This window comes from Onychomys torridus, chromosome 1, assembly GCF_903995425.1.
Source record: "Onychomys torridus chromosome 1, mOncTor1.1, whole genome shotgun sequence".
Lineage (NCBI taxonomy): Eukaryota > Metazoa > Chordata > Mammalia > Rodentia > Cricetidae > Onychomys > Onychomys torridus.
In genome coordinates, this window is record NC_050443.1 from 10,001,887 (window position 1) to 10,013,466 (window position 11,580).

At 58.3% G+C, this 11,580-nt stretch overlaps 1 protein-coding gene across 1 annotated transcript; it reads right to left on the reverse strand.

Moving 5' to 3' along the window:
• Window positions 1-2,830: 2,830 nt before the first annotated feature.
• Window positions 2,831-9,971, reverse strand: Calm3 (calmodulin 3). The gene is made up of 6 exons (XM_036186162.1): window positions 9,835-9,971; window positions 5,951-5,981; window positions 3,784-3,927; window positions 3,574-3,680; window positions 3,264-3,399; window positions 2,831-3,169 (listed from the first exon to the last, which is right to left on the reverse strand). The coding sequence occupies exons 1-6, from the start codon at window positions 9,835-9,837 to the stop codon at window positions 3,141-3,143; spliced, it is 450 nt and encodes a 149-aa protein (XP_036042055.1). The 5' UTR covers window positions 9,838-9,971; the 3' UTR covers window positions 2,831-3,140.
• Between the last annotated feature and the right edge of the window lie 1,609 nt (window positions 9,972-11,580).

Here is an 11,580-nt window from a genome sequence, read left to right on the forward strand (position 1 = left end):
GGGGAAACGGCTAAATTATTATGAACTATTAAAAAATAACACACTAGTATACGGCAGGCCTTCTGTCCTCGCAGCTCCATCTGCTGGTCACACTGGGAATGACACTTAGAAGTGGCCTCAGCTTGCTTCCTAAGTTGCCCCTCGACTCTCTGGGAAGCCAGAGGACCCTGCCTGGTACCTTGTGGCTCCTCCTATCTCAGGCCAGGTCCTGGTTGGCCTAGATCTGGGAGCCTGACCGGGACACGACTCCCGCACAACACTTCCTTGGCTTTGAGCTGCAGCTGCCAGCCCTCACTGTTCACCATGGGACCATTAGAAGCCGAGTGTGGTGTCTGTCTTGGGTTTGTAAAAGACAAGAGGGGCAGCGTGGTGGTTAACAATGTGGCCTGTCTTTAAGTACTAAGTCTTCCCAAACAACAGTAAGGATTCAGAGGTGGTGGGAGGTGGGGTATGCTGTGGTTAAGTGCTTGGCATCTGGAAGCCCAGGGCATAGGAAAGGGGAAAGCTTGATTCTGCACGCCACTTCCAAGTGGGAGGCTTTACCTGCTTAGGCCTCCTGTCTGGAAAAAGATAAATTCCCCAGCTCCTAAGCAAGAGCATGCCCACCACAATTAGTGTGGGCTACCTGGCCTGGGTGGGGATGCAAACACATGGTGGTACAACCTGGAGGTTATTTTTAATATTTCAGGAATTATTTTCCATTTTAGTAAACCGAGGCCCAGGAAAAAAGTCTGCTCCACTAAATAGGATGTGGCCCAAGTGGCCTCATCTATCTTGTAGGTGTGCAAGGTGTGTTCTCCACCGTGCTTTGAAGCAGGGTCTCTCAGCAGACTCTCTACCATCCGCCCATCCCATCTCACCAAAGGAGCGCTGGCCACAGTATTTGGCTTTTTATGTGGCTTCAGAAGACTGAATTTGGGCTCTCAGGCTTTCGTCTCTGGCCCCCAAAAGTAGCAGTCTCTATCTAAAGCCCAGCCCTTGAAATTGGGCCTGACGAGGGTGTGTGTGTGTGTGTGTGTCTGCTGCTGGAGCTCTCCCATGCACATTCTCACATGTCCCCACTACTGCAGCTCCAGTGGACTGGGAGGCCTTCTCTCCCCAAAGCCTCACCAACGACAAGCAGCCAATAAGTAGCTGTGCTTTGCAACTGATTGGAGCTTTTTGTTTTGAGGCCGGGTCCAGGCTGCCCTTGAATTCAGGTGATTTGCCTGCCCTAGGGTAGAATCACACTGCTCAAGTCTAATGCCCTCTGCTGAACTGCTATTCCACATGCTGTCAGTGCCCCCCTCCCCCATCAGTGAGGCCCACCCATGAAGGACCTGTCACCCTCTGCTCCACCCAGCCTTGCTGTTCTTTGGCCCCTCACATCCTGCTCTTCCGACACAGGGTTTCCGTAGTTCCTTTTGGCTGTAACATCTGCCCTGTGGTATATGATGTTGGGTCAGGTGCCTTTGGGAGCTCTTCTGATGGTGGGCCTATCTTTGTAGTCATACACACTGACCCAGACTTCCAGGCCAGGGCAGTAACCTGCCCTTGGCAACCTGTCCACAGAGGAAGGCTGAGGATAGATGGAAGAGTCCAGACAGGTAGTCACTGTATTTTATTGGAAAACATTGATATATATTTTTCTTCACAGCTTGAACTGAACACAATATTGCCCGGTTTAAAAAAAAAAAAAAAAACAGAAACAAAATAAAACAAAACAAAACCCCAAACCGAAACATTCCACAAAGTCCACAGCCTCACGCCTACCTGCCCTTACCCTTAGCTCTTGGCTGGGTCTCCCGACATGCCCTGTCCCTCCCTCCCTCAAGGCTGGTGCCAAGGGGTGGAGAAGAGTCTCAAGCTGGGCAGGTCCCAGCAAAAGCAACATGATTGCCCTGGGGGGCCAGAGGAGAACAGAGAAAGGAACGGAACCCAGACTGGACTGCCCACGTTGACTGACAGACGTCCCAGAGGCTAGAGTCAGAAGCAAGGGCGCGGATCATGCTCTCCGCTGGGGGGTAGGACAGGCAGGGCGAGGGCAGAGGCGGGCAGAAAGCGATGCCAAGTCACCACGGAGGGGCAGGAGGTGCCCGCTGCGTGCTCTGCGCGGCGGCCCACAGAAGTGTTTATTGCAGGTTGGTTCTTGTGAGCATGGTGGGGCTCGTCTCCCCTCTCCCCACCCTTTAGTTGGCCCGGCATGTTTGGGACAAAAATCAAAGTTCTAAGGGGCATAAAGGGGAAGAAAAAAGATCACCAGCACATTACACAGCGACCATCCCCCACATCATTCTTGGACCAGCCCTGGACTGGGCAGGTGGCTGGGGGCGCCATGGGGGAGCAGCATGGGATATTAGCACCAGGTATTTACAGAACAGCGTGAGATCGCTGGAGGGATGAGGGCAAGTGTGATCGGCAGCGTGGCCAATGACAGCCCCCCACCCAGCCTGACCTCAGAAAGCCAGCCAGATGGTTTCAGAACAGCGCCAGCGAGACCCGAGTGCCGTCCACTCTGTCCGTCCCCCTCCAGTAGTGAAAGCATGTTAGCCTCCGAAGCCTTCCTGCCCCCTCCCCACCCTCCCACCCCCTACCCCCCAGCCTAGGTCACATCCAGTCACTGCCACACTTCCTGACCCTCTCAGTCCTGAACACCCTTCTCTTGGCACCCTGCCCCACAGGCTGCCGGGTTTGCACACAGAATCACAGGGCTGGGGTGCATGCAACAGTGGCAGAGGGCATGCTCCCCCACCTGGCAAAGGCCTCGCTCCCCTCCCCACTGGGCAGGGACAGGACTGGTGGCCACCCCAGCACCCAAAGAAGGGCCAACAGAAGGAAACAAACCAAAAACGGAGGAGAGCCATCCGGGCTGGAGGAGGAGGAGGGCAGAGGCTCCCCAGGGCAAGGGGTTCACCTTATGAATGCATCAGGCCTGGAAAATGGGAATGGACGGGGAGGCCAAAGGAAGCGATGAGGGTATGGAGGGACAGTCAGGAGGAAGGGAAAGAGCAGTCATGCAGCTTGGGACAAATCTTTTGTTGCTTTATCAGATCTCAGTCAATCAATTGGTGTTTGCTAGAACCGGGTACGCAGGGGAGTGTTGAGGACAGGAGAGCGCGAGAAGAGACCAGGAGATCGGGCATGGCCAGCTGCCCGGGCCTTCACTTCGCAGTCATCATCTGGACAAACTCTGCCAAGAGACAGAGTGGAGGTCATCATAGGCTGAACCCCTGCGGTCCTCCCAGCACGGGAGGGGCACGGAGGACCTGCCCAACACAACTCACCTTCATAATTGACCTGGCCATCTCCATCAATGTCAGCCTCTCGGATCATCTCATCCACTTCCTCGTCCGTCAGCTTCTCCCCCAGGTTCGTCATAACGTGACGCAGCTCGGCGGCACTGATATAGCCATTCCCGTCCTGGGGTTTGGGGACAAAGGCTTGTCACTCAGGCTCCCCTGCTTGGAGAGCTGTAGTGGGCAGGGACTGTCAACTGCCTCCCCCACATACTGGGTGAAGGAGCTCTCAAAGCGCAGAGGGGTTCTGGCTTTGCTGTCTGGCAGCTGTTACAGGGCTTGGAGCAGGAGCTCTGACCTTGTCAAAGACACGGAAGGCCTCTCGGATCTCCTCCTCACTGTCTGTGTCCTTCATCTTTCTGGCCATCATGGTCAGGAACTCTGGGAAGTCAATGGTCCCATTCCCTGGAAGAGGGGGAGGCAGACATTACCTAGAGCCCTGTAGGAGAGACTAGTTCCCTGAGGTCAAGAGCGAGCGGAGTGGGTGGCCTTGCTCGCAGGAGCTCACCATCAGCGTCCACCTCATTGATCATGTCCTGCAGCTCGGCCTCAGTGGGATTCTGGCCCAGCGATCTCATCACAGTCCCCAGTTCCTTGGTAGTAATGGTGCCATCTCCATCCTTGTCGAACAGGGAGAAAGCTTCCTTGAACTCTGGGGAGGGAAAGGAATGTGCCAGGAGCCAGGGGGTCAGAGGCACCTATTTCAAGGAGGAAGACGCAGGGGCCAGGGCCCCATTTCCTCAGTGTACCCCTGCCTTCTTTCACTCTCCCCTCCTCAGCTCCTCCAGCCGAGTGTCCTGGCCTGACGACTGGCCTCTGATAGTTCTCCATGTCTTCCTGGGCCCTGGCTATGGCCTCTCTTTCAAATGATGCACTGGCCCAAAGGGATGGAGCAGGGAACAGGCAAGACAATTCTCCACGTGAAGTTCACGAGCCCAGCTCAACTGGCAGGGGGGAAGGGGGCTGCAGAGGCTTGCGGCCAGCCTCCAAAGGAAATGTGGCGTCCAATCCCTTCTGCTGGGCACTGCCAGCCCAGTCCCCACCGTGGGTGCTGCTGGCTCCCAGAGGAGGAGTCCAGCCAGAGGGGGCGGTGGCGTGTGGGGTGGTCCGCAGCAGGACTTGGCTGAGGGACAGGGAGGGATGGAGGCAAAGGGGGATGGATGCCAGGAGGACCACGAGTGGGGTGCCGAGTGGGAAGGCCACAGCTGGGCCACATCAGGAGAGGGAGAGAAGCATGTGGCTCCTGCCCTCCCACTGGGCCCACTTTGGCACCCAGAGCTCCCCACCCCCAAACCCTCTGAGAACAGATGCCTGGCAGCCTGTTCTCAAGAGGGTGTGGGCTGGGGCTGGGGGTGGTGGAGGGAGTGGTGGACACTTAGCTGATGGGCGGGCTCAGGATGAAAAGTGAGGTGTGTGCTTATGTTACAGGGGGGCCAGGTTGGGGAGGGCAGGCGTGGCGTGGGAGGGACAGGCACTGCTGGGCCCTGGGGAAACAGTCCAAGTCTCCCTGGGGATGCTGTCATCTCCTTGTGCTGAGCTCAGCCTGACTGCTGCAGGGAGGGGGGGGGGGGGCGCCAGGCAGCAGAGTGGGTCACATGACCCATGAGCTCCTGACCAATGAACAAGTCTAATCTTTTGCTTTCCTTGGTGGGTCTCTTCCTGCCCAAGGCCAACGAGTGACTCTGAGAAAGCAGGTCCTCTTCTAACCCCTTGGTCTTGGAGCCAGCAAAGCTGGGGGCAGAGACCTTGCTTCTTACTTTGGCCTCTGGTCAGCTCTGCAGCAACCTGTGGTTGGGAGATATCCCAGGAATTGCCTCAGGGTGTGGAGGGGCAGAAACAGAGTCCATGGCTCCTCAGGTCCTTCCTGCAGCTGGTCTTCCTGGGGCTTGGGTTGGGGGGCAGAGCCACAAAAGTAAATCACATGGGGTCTAAGGGTTTTGCTTAGCTTATGGGAGGTACATGATTATCGTTTGTGCAGGAAGAATTTATGGGGTGCGTGCTCTGCTCCAGGCATTGAGGCTATGGCAGTAACCAACAAAGTCCTGTGCCCTAGGAATCGATTTCTGGTGCCAGGCACCAACAGAAAGGGAAAACAGACCATCTGTGTGGCCCATCAGATAGGCCTGCACCACAGGTAGGGAGTAAGAGAAAGGAGCCACCTGCTTGGGGTGGGGTCAGGGAAGCTAAGCTCTGTCGCTGCCCAAAGACAGGGTTGGAAGAGGAAAAAAGAAGCAAGGGAGTAGGGGTTGGGGATTTAGCTCAGTGGTTCAGTCCTCAGCTCCGGAAAAAAAAGAAGAAAAAAACAAAAAAAGCAGCAAGGGAGCTCGTGGAGGTGGGAGTGGCCAGCCATCTTCGGGACAGAGCAGGAGGGCCAGCCTACAGCAAGGGAGGCAGAACTACCCTCCTCAGCCTGGCTGGTCAGAACTGGGAGGGCCAGCTGGGTGGGTTCTGTAGGAGAGGCTCATTTCAAGGCCCCAGTGAGCTGTGTCAGGGGAGGACAGACAGCCCTGCAGCCTAGCCGAGGGCTGTGGGTAGGTGTGGCAGTGCCCCGCTAAGCTCTTCTGCACACACACACCAACACTCTAGCCGCAGGCCTGGCATGATGTGGAGTGGACACATATTTCATCAGATGCAGGGGCTAGCTAAGATCTGGCTTTGGAGAGTGGGACACTCACCTGCAATCTGTTCTTCGGTCAGCTGGTCAGCCTGGAAAAGGAGGAAGGAGAGTAAGTCACTGGCCTCCCGCCCCTGCCGGGTGAGGGAAGAGCCTGCTGGAGGCAGGGCCTGGGACAGTCAGGACCCGCAAGTCAGGTGCTGGGGCGGGCTACAACCACAGGCAGGCCTCAGCAGCACCGCCGGCCTCAGCAGCAGAGCTGCTCCAATGCCAACCTGGACGCAGTGCGTGCAGTGTTAAGGTTTCAGTTCGGGAGCCCCAGAGGCCGAGGCAAGAAGCAGCTGCCCTAGAGGCCTCATCAAGCGCTCTAGAAGGCTCCAAAGCAAAGGAGGCCAGTCCTTGGGTAGGGCGGAGGAAGCTGTCTACAGCTATCTTTGCGAGCTTCTGTCACCTACTTGGAGGTACTAGGCCCGGAGAGCAAGGCTCAGGTGACAGCGTCTCTTAGCTGATGTCTCCAAGCTGTTCCAGGGCCAGAAAGAGCCCTGGTCAGGGGAAGGCTGCTCCACCCCTCCCATGCAGGGTAGGCGCGGAGCACCATTCTGTTCTGGGGGAGTGACTGCAGCAGGCAGCCAGGGTGGCAAGGACTGAAGTCTGCTCAGCTTCTGCCCGCCTTCCAGATTAACCCTTTTCAGTCTGGGCTACTTGAGGCTGGCCAGCTACGGCAGACAGCCCCTGTCGCATCTAGGGTTGTGTGGGGGTCCTAGAGGGAGGAGCGGAATGGGTGCTGGACCCCAACTTTGAACAGTTACAAGGCCAGTTTTCTTTTTTGGGGTATGAATCCTGCTGAAGAATCTCCACCAACCCTGGGCCACTGTAGTCCACGAGGCTTCCTTTCCTTTCCCCATGAGGGCGAGGGGCACAAGGCCACAGCAGGCTCATGGCCTGAGCCTGCAGGCCAGAAACGGAAGTGAGCTATGGCAGGCACACAGAGCATTCTACTAAGGCTCTGGATCTTCCAGCAGAGGCCACAAACCACTGCCCACCCCTCACCCTCGAGCCGGTCTTGATGACAGCCAGCCCTCCTCCATATTCATAAATGATGCGTGCCAGGGGACACTGTTTCATCTGGAAGAAGAGGAGCCTGAGACCAAGTCCCAAACATGAGGTATCAGAGGAAGATCAGAGTGATGGGGACGGGGGAGAGGTCTGCGGAGGGCTGGGGGCATGAGGAGAGCAGAAAGGTAGGAAGTGAAGGCATATGGCTAGTCCTCTGCACAGCTATCAAAAATGACTCACAGTGGTGGGCTTCCTAGCCCTGACCGAGGCCTGGGCCAAGGAGTCCTTGTTCTAACCACCCTCCTGAGCTCGAGGTGGGCAAAGGCGCCCAGGCCCACCCCTGGGTCCTGACACCTGAGGACACCTGTGCTAGCTGCTCCCGGAAAGTGAGAAGAGAATGGGCTTCTGGTTAGCGAAGCCAGCCTGTGCTGGGGGAGGGGAGGGCAGCTATGGAGCCCATCTGCTTTGCATTCTCTTCCATCCATGGGCCTTGTATGGGAAAAGCCAGCCCACTCAGGGACCTTCCCGGCACACAGTGCTGTCTGCAAGAAGCCCTGTTCTCTTCCCCTTTGGGTGACACCAGAAGGGGAATGGGAGCAAGGAGGCCGAGGCAGGTTGCAGAGTGGCCGAGGATGGCTCTGGAGGCCGCTAGGTGCCATTTCCCCCAAAGAGCTGGGAGCTGCAGAGGAGGCACTGTCACGGTTGCTGCAAATAGGCGTGGCTCTGGCTCTGTGGAGGGCCTGTCAGGCACTCTGCCTGACATCCGGGAGCCCTTTCCCCTGCTCCACCAGGGAAGGCCACAGACGGAAAGGCAGGGCTGTTGGCCTGGAAAACCGATGGCCCAAGAAGTGAGTCTGACTAGTTTGCTGGAGGCCCTTCCCAGCCCAGATCGTCAGCTTTCCCCGCAGAATAAGCAGGTTCCTCTCCAGTTTCCCAGACCTTCATCTCAGGCTCCGGAGAGGCCTGGGCAAGAAAAAGCAGCTTGAGGTGGGGAGGGAAAAGGGATTCTTTCTCTGTCTTGCCCCAGCCCCCAGAGGGTGCCAGAAAGCAGTGTTAAGTGAGCTCGACACCAAGGCCAGGGTCCCTCACCCGGGCCAAGGAGGAGCCACAGTGCTCAGGCCAAAGTCCAAGGCCAGTTACCAGGGACTCTTCCTTCCCATACCTTGCTGATTACAAACAGAAAGAGAAAAACCGGTCAGGGCCAAAGCTGGGACCCTCCTCTGGAGGCGGGGAGTGGGGGCTGCTGGCAGCTGCCCAAGCTGCAGGGCCCCTTTAGCAAGGTTCTGCCGGGGGAAATGGGGTGGTGGCAAGAGGAGCTCAGGTCTGTGTCAGCAGGATGAGATCTGATACATGGTGGCGGCTGCTTGTCCTCCCCAGCTTTGCCAGGGAGGGTGGTGCACGCGGTTCCCAGGCTGAGCCTGGGGGGGCTGGGGGTGTTGTGGGTGGCAGGACCAGGGGAGAGGTAGTCTGCTGTTTTGCTTCTGGAAGCTCTGGCTATGGGGAGCTGGAGAAGAGGCCTTGAAAGAACAAGGGGCTCTCACGCCGATGAGAGGGTCCCTTGGAGGTCTCTGGAGGAGCGCAGCAGCCCCCGCCCCGAGGGGATGGGACCAGGCGCCTGTCACCGACACCACACTGTACTGTATTGCACTGTCATTTGGCACGGTGAGGAGAAGCAGGTGCATGGGGCTGGAGGAGAAAGACACCTCCTGGCTTACAAGGGACAACGAGGGGGCTAGGCTTCCTGGCTGTAAGCAAGATGGCTCATGTGGTGCACCCCAAACTTGACCCCACTGCCATTCCATGCAGCTTCAGTGCGCAGTGGGGACCTGAACAACTCCACCCACCTGCTCCCACTGCCTTCAGCCTGGCCCAGCCCCATTCTTCCCAGGGAAAGGGGACCTCACAGCTACTCCTTCAGATCCTCTGCAGCAGCCCACTACCAACCCAGACTCAGCAGCAGGCTTTGTGTCAGGCCCTTTCCCTGGAGACACCCACCTCTAAACCTAGGCCTACCTCAGGTACCATTCATTGTCTCCCCCACCGCTCCTCTAGAAGCCTGTCCAATCTCACCCCCACCACCCAAACTCAAGTCCTCCCCCATCCCTCACCTTGGAAACCCGCTTGCCACCGACCCAAACAAAACACGCCTCGCCAACCCTCCCTTCAATCTCTCTTCCCAGTGCAACAGCCTTAACCTCAGAATCCTTCCTAGCTAACCCCCCCCCCCCCCGACCACCAAGTTTCCCTGCTTCCCCCACTACCCGCGATCACATCCCTACTCCTTCAGACATCTCTAAGACCCCGATCCTCCTCCTCAGTCCCCCTCCGGATCCCCGCAGGCTCCAAGAGCATCTTCTAGCCTCTGCTGCCACCCACCTCGGGCTCCCCCTCACCTCAGCCTGCACCTGACCCCCCCTCCTCCTCCTCTTCCTCCTCCTCGGCACCGCTCGTCCTTGGAGACCCCTCCCCCACCGGGGTCTAGCGTGCAGAAGTGACCCCGGATCCCATCTCCCTCTATCCTCTCCTCTGCAGAACACCACCGAGGAGCCGATCGGACCCCGTCTCCTACTCAGGCTCAGCTACCCACGGCCACCCCCCCAGGAACAGCTTCCTGCATTCTCCCAGGAACCAAAGTCTTCCTCGCCGGCGTTTCCTAGTTCCTCCTCCCCGGCTCGGGGAAAGGATGTGACTCTGAGACCCATCGTCCCGTGATGGATCCGAATGAAGGCTCAGGTTGTCTGTTTGGGGGTCCCACCAAGTCCACCTGGTGATAACGGAGCCTCTAGACGTCCCGGGGGCGGCTTGGGAGATCCGGGGGCCCGGCCTCTGCCTCCCCAGGTTCGCTCGCCGTCTCGGGGGTCCCCTCCCGACCTCGGCCGCCTCACTCACCATGGCGAGGCACCGGGCGTCCGGAGCTCGGGGATCGAGGTTACTCTGGCGGCCGCAGCAGCTGCAGCAGCTCGAGCTCCGCCGCGCGTCCGCGCCTCCACACTCTCTGCCCGCAGCGCGCGCCGCCGCCGCCGCCGCCGCCCGCCCGCCCGCCCGTCCGTCCGCCCGCCCGCCGGCCCGCCCCAACGGTCCCTCAACGGCAGCCGCGCGCGCCCCGCCTCGCCCGGCCCCGCCCCAGCCGGCCCGCGCGCTCCCGCTGCACTGCGGCTTGCTCCGGATCCCTCCGCGCCGGGACCGCGCTCGTCGCCCCCTTGCCCAGGAGCCCCAGGAGTTTGCCGCCGGGCGCGGGCGCGGGCGCGGGCGCGCGCGCGCGCTCCCCGCCGCGGGGACTACTTTCGGTCTCCGCTCGCTCAGCCTCTTGTAGCCGCTCTGCGTCCCGCTTTGGCGGAGGGGCACCGGTTGGCGGGGAGTGACGCGTCCCTCTGTGAGCCACGCCGCTATTGGGCCCGCCTCGTGGAGGAAATGAGAGCGCGACTCCGATTGGTCCGGCCTTCCCTGCAATGCGTCAAACTGGGGCGAGCCACTGCGCGGTGTGTGTGTGTGTGTGTGTCGGGGGGGGGGGGGGGACGACAGCGCGAGCTGTGTGGCTCTGTGGGGCCGCGGGGCATAAAGAGACGAAGACGGAAACGGTGTGGGTGTTGGAGAGGCAAATACGTCGTCTCTGCGCTTGGAAGTAGCAAAAGGGCTGGAGAAAGACGCAGAGGGACTTTCTTCTCTCTCCCCTTGAGCCGATACTAGATGGTTTAATCCAACACCTTGGGGTCTGGAAGCCTTGCCTGGCCCGGCTCTTCGCAGTGGCCGGGTCTTCTAGGTTCCGTCCATCTCCTGAAGGTTCCACCCTCTACCCCGTGTGCTGGGATGACTCAGCGGGTGAAGGCGCTTGCAGTCAAGTGCGACAGCCTGAGTTCGATCCCGGGGACTCACGTGGTGCAAGGGAAAACAGATTCCCACAAGTAGAGGTCCTCTGACCTCCATGTGCACGCTGTATAAATGTAAACAAACAAACACGAATTTAAAAGATGCACCAGAGCACTATGTAGGAATCTCCACTTGGCTCTTGATCCTCTCAAGATCTGGACCCAGGACAATCTCAGGATGCAGACTTTCTTTTCATTCATTCATTTATTAACATCGGGCAAAGTTGTATGCAGAAATTTGGTGCTTGGCTGGGCTGGGGACACCACACTTCTAAATCATTCTCTGGTCCTCTAGACAGTGTAACTCACTTCTTATTCCAGGGCTCAAGACACGGGAAGAAAAAGAATGGATAATATGGATAGCTGAGACTACTGTATAGCACAGTATACAGTTCTGTATACTAACTACTGGACAGTTCCCTCATTTAGAATAGGAGCTGACATCCCCCCCCCCCCTTCCCCTCACTCTCCTCTTCTGAGACAGGGTTTCTCTGTGTAGCCCTGGCTGACCTGGAACTTACTCTGTAGATCAAGTTGGCCTAGAACTCAGAGATCTGCTTGCCTCCCACGTTCTGGGGTAAAAGGTGTACGCCACGGCCGCCTGGCAAGAGTTGACATTCTCTCCTACATTACCTTCTCACCACTGTGATTGACTGAGAGACAGACATGTTAATCCAGCAAGGCTAATCACATGCCCCATCCAGAACAGGATGTAGGCTGAACCAATGAGAACCCTTCCCTGGATTTTTGGCTCTGGAGCTTGGGGGGG